The sequence below is a fragment of the Panthera tigris genome, chromosome A1 (genome assembly GCF_018350195.1).
Source record: "Panthera tigris isolate Pti1 chromosome A1, P.tigris_Pti1_mat1.1, whole genome shotgun sequence".
In the NCBI taxonomy this organism is placed as follows: domain Eukaryota; kingdom Metazoa; phylum Chordata; class Mammalia; order Carnivora; family Felidae; genus Panthera; species Panthera tigris.
In genome coordinates this window covers 11,274,699-11,289,020 of record NC_056660.1, presented here as the reverse complement: position 1 = coordinate 11,289,020, position 14,322 = coordinate 11,274,699, and the positions used below count along the sequence as shown (strand labels likewise).

The window sequence follows — 14,322 nt, the reverse complement described above, 5'->3', positions numbered from 1 at the left end:
CCCAAGAGGCAGAACTGCGTCCTCTGAGGGGCTCAGAAATGCCTCAGCTTGGTCCTGTCTTTCTCCTCAGTATGTCACTCGCGGTGTGGTCGGCCACCACACCTGACTGCTCTCAGGGCATTAGAGATATCAACGCATGAATGTGCAGCCTGGCGCCCATACACTTCTACAGCCAAGGATAAGCTACAAGCGAAGCCTCAGTCTTTCTGGGATGACTCTGGAAACATCGTAGTTCTTTTTTTTTTTTTTTTTTTAAACAATTTTTTTTTAACATTTATTTATTTTTGAGACAGGGAGAGACAGCATGAACGGGGGAGGGTCAGAGAGAGAGGGAGACACAGAATCTGAAACAGGCTCCAGGCTCTGAGCTGTCAGCACAGAGCTGGATGCGGGGCTTGAACTCACGGACCGCGAGATCATGACCTGAGCCGAAGTCGGCCACTTAACCGACTGAGCCACCCAGGCGCCCCAAAACATCGTAGTTCTTAAGTGAAGGTATCCAAATACTCACTTGGACATATTTTTCAATGGTCTTCAGAACTTCCACATTAAACTGCTTTACAGGCACGACTGACAGATCCATGTAGCTGAGCAGACTGTAGATCACCTGGAGGAGGGGCTGCTGCATGCTTGGGAGACCCTTCTCCAGCAGCTGTGGGAGGCAAGGCACAGGTCAGTCAGTGAGACTCCAGCCTTTTCATACACAAGCACCGATGCTTCCCAACACCTTTAAGATCGCACGTTTCCTTAGGAAGGAAAAGAAAGTCCTAACTACTGAAGGCATAAGGTTATCATTAAAGGCAATGTAAGCAGGTTTGAATATCTAAATACCACATTTACAAATGAAATACAACAAAATAAACCTCAAAAGGAAAGCATCGAATGCCACCAATTATTGAAAATTACATATTAAAACAAAAGACACAAGTTATTGGTTATCAAACTGGCAAAGTTTAGCAAGTGATAATAGTCGGTATTGGTGAGGATATAAGATGGAAATGTAACATCAGTGGAAATGTAACTTGGATAATTTGGCGATTGACATCCAGAGTACTAAGAACAATTTATGTCTTTTGAACTAGTTATGTACTTCTAGGAACTTTTCCAAACCTAGAGATAGACATTAATATTTATATATGAGATTTTACTAAGGTGTTTTTTTTATGATGGTAAGAAACTCACAAAAAAAAAACTAAACAAAATAGCTCTGTAAGTAATATAAATGCTGAACACTAGGGAAATGGATACATAAATTATGGTAAATTGCATGATAAAATATCATATCATCAATAGAATGGCATTTTTAAAGATGGTAAAGGATATAAGATAATATTAATTGAAAGAGGAAGGATATACAATTTCTGTGTAATAGATGATGCTGAAATCAATGTGAATGGGTGTGTGTTATTTAATAAAGGAAGGAAATCTCTAGATAATGTAATTATTTTGGATGATTTTTCTTTACTTCACCTCCTCCTCCTGTTCACTTCCCCTTCTTTTCTGTACCTACGAAACTTTCTTTTATGGACATATACTACGATATCAACAATATTTTCAAAAAGGAAAGCAAACTAATGAGAAAATCTAAGTGACATTTATCAGGATAAAAGATTACTATTCTAAATAAAGAAGTGTAGAAAGGATTCAAATATATGCTGAAATTTCACATCAAAAGTGGTCAAAAGAAATAACTGAGCAGTTAATGTAGGAGGAAATGGGCAATTATACAAATCTATTGTGTGGAAAAATGAAATATATTCCTAGAAAGGAAATACATAAAGAGAATAATTTTAAAGTACCAATAAAAATATTAGGTTGAAAACAGGAATAGAGTAATAAGATATAGTGAGGATATGGGAAAACACATTTATACATTGTTGACAGTATCGTAAACTGGGAAAGTGTCTGTGAGACCAATTTCCCAAACGTGTACAACTACATTTGTATATTCCTTCACCTGGATAGTAACTTTGGGAAGTGCCACCAGAAGAAATAACCTGAATATTATCTGATAAGAAGTCTACATAAAAGAACCACTTGTAATAGAAAAAAGTTATGAATATAAGCAAAAGAGGAGACGTTTAAGCAAATTGTGTTATCTTAACCTGTTAGAATCCCACAGTTGTTGAAAATGACACTATGTGAGCTATGTCAACACATGTAAATACACACACAAAATTACTGTTAAGTGAACAGAACAGATTCACTGGCAATCCTGACCACAGTGATCTACAATTATACATATGTGCTTGAAATAGGAGTTAGTATATCTTATGCATGGTGGGAAATTAAGTTGATAACAAAATCTGTAGTGACAATTTGTGACAAATGCTGAATACAACAAATTAGGTAATCTATTCTTATTTATTTATTTTCACTTATTTATTTATTTCGCTTATTTATTTTCACAGTGAAAAAATATATATAACATATACATATATAACATGTATATTATATATATATATATAATATAAAGTTACCATTTTGACCATTTTTAAGTGTATAATTCAGTGGCATAAAGTGCATTCACATTGTTGTGTGACCACTGCCACTATTTACTTCCAGAATTTGTTCATCATCCCAAATAAACACTCTGCTAACCGTAAAACACTAACTCTCCATCACCCCCTGCCCCCAGCCCTGGGTAACCACTATTCTACTTTCTGTCTCTGTAGATTTGCCTATTCTGTGCACCTTGTACAAGTGGAATCCAATAATATTTGTACTTATGTGTCTGGCTTATGTCACTTAGCATAAAGTTGTCAAGGTTCATCCATATGGCAGCCTGTGTCAGTGCTTCATCCCTTTTTAAGTCCGAATAATATGTACGTATGTATATGCCACATCCCATTTGTATTTGCGAAGCTTTTTAAATTCTACATTTTATTTTTTTCCTTTTTCTATTTATTTATTAAAAAAAAATTTAAATTCAAGTTAGTTAATGCGTAGTTAACAATGGTTTCAGGAGGAGAATTCAGTGATTCATCACTTACATGTAACACCCAATGCTCAACCCAACAAATGCCCTCCTTAATGCCCATCACCCATTTAGCCCAGCCCCCACCCACCTCCCCTCCAGGAACCCTCAGTTTGTTCTCTGTAGTTAAGAGTCTCTTATGGTTTGCCTCCCTCTCCCTTCCCCTATGTTCATCTGTTTTGTTTCTTAAATTCCACATATGAGTGAAATCATATGAAATTTGTCTTTCTCTGACTGACTCTGCCTAGTGATCTAAACACGTCTTGCCTCCTTGCTAACTTACACTTCACTTTGTTTTAAAACAGGCATCGTCTGTAAGCAGGGCATTTGCGTCAGTTATTCCGGTACGTGTGTGTTTTCTCAGTGGCTCTTGTGGGGCAGATGTCACCAAGGTGATTGTCAAAAGCAGCAGGGTGGCATATAAGAGAGGCTCTTTGGGGTGTTGACATTCTGAATACAGCTCACACATTGCTGACCCAGACTGCAAATCAAAATCCTGCAGGACCAACTGTCAACGCAGATGGAGGGGGCAAGGACCCTCTTCTAGGTTCAGGTTCAGTCTTACGGAACCTTTCAGACAATGATTGATTCTGTAACTTATCTGCACCCTACACTGTTGACATATCTGAAAGAAAAGTTTGAAGGTACCGTCCTCATCACTTCCAAAAAGGCCCTGGCAAGACGTATGCATGCATATCCCTCAGACAAAAGCAATAGTGAATATGCTAACCCGAGGTGGCTGTCAGTGACCACTTGCCTCATGGGTTTCGTGACCTAGTGGGTTAAGCTAGTGGGTGACTGGAGGTGCTGCACAGAATACATTTCATTTGCTGTGTATCTCCAGCACCAATGGACAACAGGGGCTTGGAACAAGTGTGCTAGAAACACATTTCTATGGGCACAAAAGAATCTCATTCCGGTTTTAAAAACAAACTTAAAAAGGAAGATAAAAAGTTTACTTCAAAATATATGCTGGGTAATTGGTTCAGAGCCAACAACCATTAGATATATCAAGCCACTGGGGCGCCTGGGTGGCGCAGTTGGTTAAGCGTCCGACTTTAGCCAGGTCATGATCTCGCGGTCCGTGGGTTCGAGCCCCGCGTCGGGCTCTGGGCTGATGGCTCAGAGCCTGGAGCCTGTTTCCGATTCTGTGTCTCCCTCTCTCTCTGCCCCTCCCCCGTTCATGCTCTGTCTCTCTCTGTCCCAAAAAAAAAAAAAAAAAAAAAAAAGTTGAAAAAAAAAATTAAAAAAAAAAATAAATAAAATAAATATATCAAGCCACATAGTAACTCCTTAAATAACATATGAACACCTGGGGTAATTAAGATAACATTTCTCCATTTTTGGAATGTTCTGACACGTATTACTGTAGTAAAAAGAAGGATTTTAAGCTTTTGAGGTGGGTTATACCTCAGTTCAAAGGCTGGCTTTAAACATATGGCAGATTATTTAACCTGGTTGGGCCTCAGATTCTTTGTTATAATAGAATCTACATCAGTGGCTTGCTGTGAAGATTTAAAAAGATTCCATATAGCATCTATGATAATATATAATAGGCACTCAGTAAATGAAATTAAGAGATTATTATCCATTCCATATAAATATTTTAGCCATGGAAACGATAATAGGTTTGTCCCTAATGAAGAGTTTACCTCTGCCAGGTAGGTCACCATATTCAAGGTGACGTCAGCATATGCTTCATGAAGGTATCGGCAGACCACGTTGACCCATGTGGCACAGTCCCTCGTGTAGCTGTGTGTCTTATAAAGGGTCATGACATGCGCAAGATTGGAAAGTTTGGGGTTCTTCTCTTCCAAACACACCTTTTAAAAGAAGAGAATCAATTAGGGATAAAGTTGCCTGATAAATAGGGAGATGTGTTAGCAATTGTGCCAAAAGATAGGTTTGCAATTTTGCTCTGGAATCTGGAAAACACATTGATATATATTTTGGTTTTTTTGGTAAGCTGCAAAAGCGCTTATCTCAGTAATTAGCTACTATGATTTTCACAAATTCTTTCCACCTGTCTTCTCGATCATGAAACCAAAAGACAATGTGCATCAGCTACTCAGAGACGTCAATTACTAGCAATCTCAATCATTATTCTCAGGTTTTGGGAAACTCATTTCCCTCTCTGGGTAATTGCTGTTCCGCGTTGGACCTTCCTGAAGGCCCATATCGACCCACTTGAGTGTGGAACCAGAAGTCATACCTGCGCAATCCTTTCGGCTATATCCTTGCAGAACTGATTGGGATTTTCAAAATGCTGAATCAGCTGGGGCAGGAGACACAACACATTCAGTGGAAACCCTGGATCGGAGAAGATGCAGTGGAGACAGCTGAATTTGGTACATTTTAACTGTTAACAGTGGGAAGGAATATTGCAGATTTTATTCTGAGGGGATGCAAAAGCAGTCTTTTGAACACAAAATCCAGGGAAAAAACGTACAACAATGACGCCAGTTACAGAGGAGGCACTGAAGTAGATTTGTAATTCTGAGACACGGTGACTGTCTTGCTATGGACTGTTTGTGAATCAGGATGACTGGCACAGATTTTTAAAAGCAGATTAAGACGAACAAAAACACTAGTTTGAAACTTTTATCAGAAAGCATATTTTAAGAAAAGCTTGTTTGAGAGGATGTAAGCCAACCAATTTAAGTCTTGCTCATGTAATGCAGTAAAAGAAGACTCTTTAAAATGGTAAGTAATGGCTTAGTACTACTGTGTTAAGCTATACCTTCATGAAAAGAAGTCTGGGTCACATGTCATAATATTAAAAATACGGCTGGCGATTTGGCTTAATTCAAAACAAGAGGGAATCAAGAGAATTTTCAAGAGGAAGAAAAAGGCTAAGAAGAAAAAGATTTAGGAGTTAAGAAAAAAGAGAAAAAAATGCTTATCTATACAAGAAAAATGGAATAAACTGACTGTATATGCAATTCGATCTAGAAAGCATGAAGAAATAATTAATACATATTAATATATATTAATATATATTATTAATAAATATTATTATATAATATATATTTATAATATTATATATTATAATATATAATAATATTAATATATTAATGTGTTATTATATATTATTATATTATTATTATATATTATATATTAATATATATTAATATGTATTAATATATATACATTACTTCTGTACCTTTTATGCTATTGCCTTAAAAATGCCTTCTACAGTGTAAATAATTTTAAGATTTACGTTATGTGTAATTTTGGAATAAATGACAAACTATTCCCCAACAACCATTTCTAAACAGAATTGTTAAATGTACTAAGCCCATTATCTTATTACACCAAACGTAAACACAACAACCATCAGAACTGTGCAAGAGAATGAGTGATGTTGGCTTTACCAATGGCTTGGGATGAATCCACCATGGATACTTTGGATACTGGTGTCAGCAAACTGAAAAGCTGCAGGGTAAGGTCAGTGGTGGTGAGGGAGGTGAATCCCTTCAGCAGTAGCTGCTGCAACCCTGAGAAGTCTGACCACTTGAGCTGCCCTTGGAGTTTCTCAAGTTTTTCTCGGTTCTCAGCTTTATCAAGTGGCATGTGAGCCAGTAGTCTATTCAACAGCCTTAAGGCCATTAGGTATTCAAACTCAAAATCAGATTCCATCAAAGCCACTGTGACCCAAAAGATGGTGGCCAATAGGTTTGTTGGATGGTTTATGTGTGATGGGTCTGAGAGGCTGTCCTTCAAGGAGGATGAGCTTCTGGTTTTTGAGGAGAGGCCTTGTTGGGTACAAGCCTGGATTCTGTCCAATGTGGCACTCCTGGGTGGGTCTGAGGATCGGTCGACAACACCAAACTTCTTGGGCACAGAAAAGCTTCTTTGATGCCGGCTCCGTTCTGCGGTTGCTGTATTGCCACTGGCTGTCCCAGGGTTCACATTTAGTTGTCCTGTGCTCTTTCTGCTTGCTGTTAGTTTAGTGCTAGAGCTTAAATCTGGTGATGAAGAGCTGGGTATAAAAATAAAAAAGTTCAATAGAAAGCCAACACGCTTCAGTGAAGAGCCAGTCCTTTTAAGATCTACTGACAAACTATAAGGGAGGGAAATCATTCTTTGGAAACACTATCTATTCTTTACCCCCCCCCCCCATACTCTAAAACTTAAAGTAATAAATTTCCTTATTCCTAAACTTAAGCTATGAAAAAAACAAAAGCAAACAATGAGAACCCTTACCAACAAAACCACAACAAAACGTAATACCTGCTTATACATATTGAAAGGCTAAACAAGAGGGGTTGGTGGTAAAGTTTACTGATCTTTCACGTATATTTTTGTTTGAATTTGGGCAGAAGTAATTTAGAAATAAAGTGTACCTGATAGGTACAAAGTTTAGTATTCTATTAACTGACTGATAAGGAGAACAGAAATGGAAAGGATATTATCTAGAAAGAAAAAAGTAACTGCATCAAAGGAATTTTTTTACACTTCTAAAAAATCTATGAGAAATTATCTCTAAGCCTATTTCAGGCTGAAAAGATAAAACTCTTTATCAACATTCCTGCTAAATTCTTACTGATTGAGATAAATCTGTAGGTTTATATAGAAAAATATGTATGATGTTAGTAATCATACTAAAATTACCTATCCATAAAAAATGTCCAACTTAAAAGTGAAACAAGGCTCAGTGTGATTTATGATAACATCACTGACTCAATTTCAAGCAAAATGAGCTCAATTATATAAACAGAATACAGAATTGTGAAGGATTTGAAATGGGTAATTAAACATTGGCGGGAGCAAAAGGAATAAAAATAAAAAAGGAAGATCCTAAGATAGGAATATATTCACATAAAATCGACATTAATCCCAGCTGTTTTTAGTGATAGTTCAGACGAGTTTTATATATATTCATTCAAAAAAATAAGTAGTTTTGGTTTCTGTTTACAATGAAATAAACAGGATAATTATTATATAAAATTTGAAAAAGTACTCAAAGTCTTAAAAAAGAAAATGAGAAAGGATTACTATTTGCATTATTTAGAACTAACATTTCTTCTCTATCTTTCTGATGTGTAAAACTACTTATATAACATGTGTCTGTATGTGTTATAATTTCTTTTTTTTTTTTAAACTAAAGAAAATGTCATAGTTCAAAAACTAGATTTGTTCTTTGGATTTTGCCCAAGGTTCAGGCATGTCTCAAATATTAAGTCCAGCATATTTGATTTCAAAAGTCATTAAGCTTCTCACCGAGATAATACCGTTAAGAGATCGCTGTTCCTCAAGCAGTCAGACAAGTTATCCACAGCAGCTTCCAATGTAAGGAGTGCTTCCATTACATAACCCTGCCAGACATGCAAAGATAACATTTTGTACTGCTTAAAACTACTGTTCCCTTCCTGAAGATAAATTTAATTAACACAAACTTTATTCAAATCTAATTTTAATATCATTGAGTGCTAGACAATCTATGCTACTTTAACTTACCGAGTCTAAAAACAAATTTAACGGCCACTTAGGAAATTCAGATGGCTTAGCAGTTAGCAGGTAATCACCAAGATTTATTTCCCTAGCTCTGACATCCTCAACATGTCAATCTCATTTTAAATCCAGCAGGGAGAAGCAAAGGCTAAGGTGGCAATCGTTGCCCCTTGATGAGGGGAATGGTGGACATTTGAAATACAGAATGTCAGTATCTGAGCCAGAAATTAAGAGCTGAGGTATGAGAAGGTCTGTACATCAGTGACATTTTGAAGAGCAATCTAATGTCCAGAAAGAGGAAAAGAGGCTAGAGTTCACACGTGTGTTAGTCTCCTGGGGTGTAGTAACTTTTCTGATGGAAAAGAAGGGAAAGAAAGGCTTGGCCCAAGCTACAGAGCTTGTAATGCCCTCGTGATGCTTGTAATGCACCCCAGTGCCTGGGATCTATGTACAGGGTCTTCTTGTGGCATCTATTCTCTCCATTACTTCTTCAGCTCTTCTCAGTGTACTGAGGGTTAGTTATACAGAGAGGGGTAGTGTTCTGCTTAGATATGATGGAGATCTCTTCTCTGGGTGGGGAGACTGCACAACAGCATCCTGGTTTTGTCCTTTGCCAGCCTAGGGGCTGGTGGCAAAAGGAAAAAACAATGCAAATAATTCCCCAATTCCCAGTCAACTAAAACTAACAACAAAAACAACCAAGGAGTCACCACGGGATTTTCAGTTGTTGGCTCAATAAAACAATATCCACTGAATTTCTAGAACAATGCGCCTTGAAGTGATTTTTTTAAGTTTATTTATTCATTTTGAGAGAGAGAGAGTGTGTGTGTGTGCTAACAGGGGAGGGGCAGAGAGAGACAGGGAGAGAGAGAGTCCCAAGCAGGCTCCCCACTGTCCATGCAGAGCCTGATGCGGGGCTGGATTCCATGAACTGTGAGATCATGACCTGAGCCAAAATCAAGGGCTGCACATTTAACAGACTGAGCCACCCAGGCACCCCAAAGTGATTTTTGTAAATATAAAAGTTCACATCCAGAAATTTTTAAAATAAATTGTATATGCCCACATGGCTGAGATAATTGGCGAGAAAAAGAAGGCTCAAAGAAAGTCGTTAAGTCCTCATCTTTGACATGAGAGAAGGAGAATGAGTTTGGTGGTACCTGAATCTCATCTCCATGTTCTCCAATCACCTCCACCAGCCTGGAGAGAAGGTCAGACAAGGCATGTGCTGACAGAGGTTGCTTGAGCGCCCGGAATATCTGAAAGGACCGACCGGCATAGTGCCTCGAAGAGCTTGCGAGGGCGGTCTGCAATGCAACTTCACTCAAGTGCTGCTCCAGATGGAAACCTAGGCACCAAGAGGCAGATGGTCAACCTATACTCTGAAAACCCTGGGGCATCGGTGATCGATAGGTTTAAATCAGGCTAACTGCAAAGAGCTATCCTCTGGTGGTACTTATTTAAGAATGAGCCATTTTAGAGTTAAAACAACAACAACAACAACTTTGAACAGACCTTAAAGAGGCATAGTGTAGTAGAGTCAGAAGCTTTGCAGCAAGGTGATCCTGGTTTTGAACAAGGGGTTTTGGGACTCTGAAAAGAAATGTAGTCTCTATGACCCTATTTTCTTTTTTTTAATTGGAGAATAATAGTATCTGTATCATAGAGTTGTGAAAATTCGACGATTTAAAAAATGCTTTGTACAGTGTCTGACACAGAATATACTCACAAATGTATTCTTGTTTATTGCCCTAGCATTTTTCTACATTGTTCTTCTGAAGTACTTTTTTGCATAGAGTACTTTCACTCCTTTTTTCCTAAGAGAATTTGTTAGGAACTAGTTTTCAGAGTACTTGTGCAGAGGAAAGCTGTTAATGGATCGCATCAACTCTGAACACAACCAAGGCCTCTACCAAAGTCTTTGCTCTTCAGAATAGTCTATGAATATGCAGATATTGAAATGCAGATGTTGCCAAGAAGGCAACCATCATCTCAACTCTCGCCCGAAATTGGTTCTTCCAATAGCATGAAGGTAATCTCAGTCATCAGGAAACCACCTGATCAGAAGGAAGTGAAAATGTAAGGTAAAGCACATGATTGAACTCTGGGCCATTGATCTGTACTCTCTGCTGTGCCTCTCTGCAGGAGAAAAACTGACTACAAAGTCAGAGGACAAGATGAAAACAGTGATTTTGGCTGTCTCTGTGATCTAGGGGATTCCGTGGTACATTTGACGGTCACATGAAAGTGAACTAGGAGGGAGCATTTAATGTCATTGTTCTTAGCTGCTGCCTGGCTGTTTGACCCTAGGGACCTTTGGATTATATGAGAGAATGTTCCTACAGAGCAAACAACGGGCCCTGGAAAATGACTTAGGCATATTCAAGGTAGGAAATACAGGATTAAACCCATATAGGCAGTTCACAATTTATGAATGGATCGTGTTTCAAAATGGAATTTGTACCTTTATTTTGTTTCATTTTCCTACTTAATTTTATTATGTGCGGTGTTAGATCCTCGGTCAACAAACAAAACTTATTGAAATCAGAATGGACCTGACGGCTAGAACTATACTGGTAGGACTATAGCACCCCACCATGTTCTTGGTGACAGTGCCACCAATGACATGACAATGTCCTTAAGAAAGGCTATTTAATGTGTCACACAGCAAACCTACATTTCCCAGCCTTTCTTGCAGTTGTGGCCTTGTGCCTGAGTTCTGGCTGGTGGAATGTGGGAAGAAGCATGGATGCCACGTTCGAGCCACGTTCAAGCCACGTTCGAGCCACGTGTGGTGTAAATTCCTCCTGAGTAATCCTCCACTCACTCTCTTCCTCCACCTGCTGGCTGGCTGAAGAGGGCTGAGGACCTCTGAGCTGAGGTGATCAGAGCCACAGAAGGAAGGTCTTTGAAGCACCATGTGGAAGGCCGCCTGCCAAACTATGCCAATGTCCTTAAGAGAGGCTATCTAAATTAAAGCCTCTTTAAATTGAACAGTTCAACTCTATACTGAACTGTTATGTGATCAGAAGTAACCTTCTACTGTGTTAAGCCTCTGAGCTTTGGGGGTTGTGTGTTGTAGCAGTTATGCTACCCTGTTTAATACAAGTGTTTCCAGGAACATATTTTATTGTGCTGCAGTGGAAACAGGCCGAGAGCAGAGATGTATAAAGAAACCGTAGTGAGTAAAAATGTCTGGGGCAAGATGTGAAAAGACTCAGACTCTAAGCATCCTCTGGGAAAACAGTACAGGGATTCATGAGTTTTCTCATTTTCATCGTCTTCATGCAATCAAAGATTTTAAGCCAATTAAGGGTTTGTACACAAACAGTAAATTTCTTCCTTTGGGTTATATTCAACCATCAAGTGACTTCTAAGTGAGGGAAATAGCAGTATAAGAGGTGGTGACATTTCACAAACATTCCCAAACAAGCTCAAAACAAGAAATGTCACTCCTATTCCTGAAATGAGAAACTCGTTTCAGTTTATCAGTATTTTTTGCTTTTTTAGAAAGCACCCTCTGATAATGAGAAGAGATGTGGCTAATCTGGAATGTTTCAAACTGTGAGATGTGCTAATTATCAGAGCAGCTGAGAAAGCCAGCGAGCTGTATTTCATTTGGTCAGCCTGGTGTGTGAAAAAAGGTAGGGGTAGTTGTTGCTTTACGCTGAGGAACCAGATTTAAATTTCACACACAGATCAGCCCAGGCCAAGTTGAATCTGAATGGTATGTAGCTAAGGGCTTAAACATCCTGATGTTATTATAATCTACATAAGAATCACAGTGTGTTCAGAATATTGAATGATCATCGGCACAGGAATTATTAGCAAATACTTTCAAAGTCAAAGACATTTTATCACAGAACTCTTTTTTAAACCAGTTTTCAAATCTGGCAGTTTTTCACAGTTGAGTCTGAATACAGTCAGTAAGATTTATTACTCATGGCTGCCTTCGCTTTTTTGTAAAATGTCAAAATTTGAGTATGCTTGACACACAATGTCACATTAGCTTCAGGTGTAAAACACAGGGATTTGACCTCTTCGACTTCCCTGTACGTTTCGCTCACCACAAGTGTCTACCATCTATCACCATACAACACAACAACACTGTCATACTATCGTTGACTAGATTCCCTATGCTGTGCCTTTTAGTCCCGTGACTTATTCCTTCCATAACCGGAAGCCTGTATCTCTCTCTCCCCTTCATCCACTTTGCCCATTTCCCTACACCCTTCCCTCTGGCCACCCTCAGTTTGTTCTATTTATAGGTCCGATTCTGCTTTTTGTTAATGCATTTGTTTTTTAGATTTCACATGAGTAGAATCATGTTGCAATTTTTTTTCTTCAATCTGACTTACTTCACTTAGCTTCCTAGCCTGTAGGTACATCCACGTTGTCACAAATGGCAAGATCTAATCCTTTTTTATGGCTGTATGACAGTCCATTATTATATATTGTTATATATATTCCATTATGTATAAAATATACATATTGTATCAATGGAATATATATGGAATGAATACATATCTACAACTATATACATGCACGCACGCATGCAAACACATGCATGCGCGCGCGCGCACACACACACACACACACACACACACACAGTCTTCCTTATCCACTCATCTATGGATGGACACTTGAGTTACTTCCGTATCTTGGCTACTGCAAATAATGCTACAATAAACACAGGGGTGCATATATCCTTTCAAGTTAGTGTTTTCATTTTCTTTGGGTAAATACCCAGTAGCTAAATTACTGTATCATATGATATTTCTATTTTTAATTTTGGGGGGAGAAATTTCGTACCATTTTCCACATTGGCTGCACCAATTTACATCCCCACCAACAGTGCGTGAGGGTTCCTCTTTCTCTACATCCTCGCCGACACTGTTATCTGTTGTCTTTTTGATTCTAGCCATTCTGACAGGTGTAAAGTGATATCTCATTGTGGTTTTGATTTGCATTTCCCTGATGATCAGTGATGTTGAACATCTTTTCCTGCATGTGTTGTGTCATGGCCTTCTCGAAACAAAATTAATATTAGAGGGAGTAGTTTAAATTGAGTGAGGTAAACGCAGCAAGGTGAACAGTGACCTCTGGGAATTATTTGATAGAGCATAACGCAAAAATACAGGACATTAACAATCATTCACTTAGGCACATTTGAAATAAGCTTCAAGGCTCCCCTATGAATATTCTGCTGTCGGCGCCAAATATAGAACCATATATTTACACATATGCATGCGTATATATGTTTGTATGTATGTATAATGTGTGGTTATAATGGGAAGAATATGCTCCATTACAGAAAATGGTGAAAGTGGCATTTGGGGAAATTGGATAAAGTACCTGATTTGGAGTCTTTAAATACGGATACAACATGACGTAGAAAATTAGTAAGCTGTTCAGCACTCTTTGAATTTTGATTTTTGGGTGTGATGTCTTCATGGCACCAAAGTGGACCAAATGCCCTTAAACAAAACATACAAAACGTTAAAAATATAACCACTTAAATATAATCATTTTGTATTTTAAAAACCACCTATGCAGTTGTAACTCCAAAGGTGCAATGTGATTTTGAAAGTTTAGTGATTAATGTGGGCGTAAATTTCAGTCTGGTAAAGCTTAAGAGCATACTCAAAATGGATCTAGCTAATTGACGGAGACACATTTTTTCTTATGTTTTACTCACAAAATGAAAACCTCACAAAATTTACTCACAAAGTTAAAACCTCTCAATTCACCAGAACGGTGTTTATACAAAACAGGTGCTACATGTTTGTCAAATAAAATGATATAAAATGTTAATTAAAATACAGACTTAGACATTTGTATATTTTAGATTTGCAGAGATAATGCTTTTATCCGGATCATATCATTAGACT

The 14,322-nt window shown here is 38.1% G+C and overlaps 1 protein-coding gene across 12 annotated transcripts in view; it reads right to left on the bottom strand.

Moving 5' to 3' along the window:
- FRY (FRY microtubule binding protein) overlaps positions 1–14,322 on the bottom strand; it is a 337,838-nt gene that overhangs the window by 50,592 nt on the left and 272,924 nt on the right. For all 12 annotated transcript variants that reach the window (XM_042996220.1, XM_015544523.2, XM_042995799.1 and 9 more), the window contains 7 exons: positions 13,787–13,908; positions 9,592–9,779; positions 8,201–8,295; positions 6,352–6,959; positions 5,190–5,287; positions 4,630–4,800; positions 512–652 (listed from right to left, as the gene is read on the bottom strand). In XM_042996220.1, the coding sequence (XP_042852154.1) occupies positions 512–652; positions 4,630–4,800; positions 5,190–5,287; positions 6,352–6,959; positions 8,201–8,295; positions 9,592–9,779; positions 13,787–13,908 (1,423 nt within the window). The remainder of the gene's footprint in view (positions 1–511; positions 653–4,629; positions 4,801–5,189; positions 5,288–6,351; positions 6,960–8,200; positions 8,296–9,591; positions 9,780–13,786; positions 13,909–14,322) is intronic.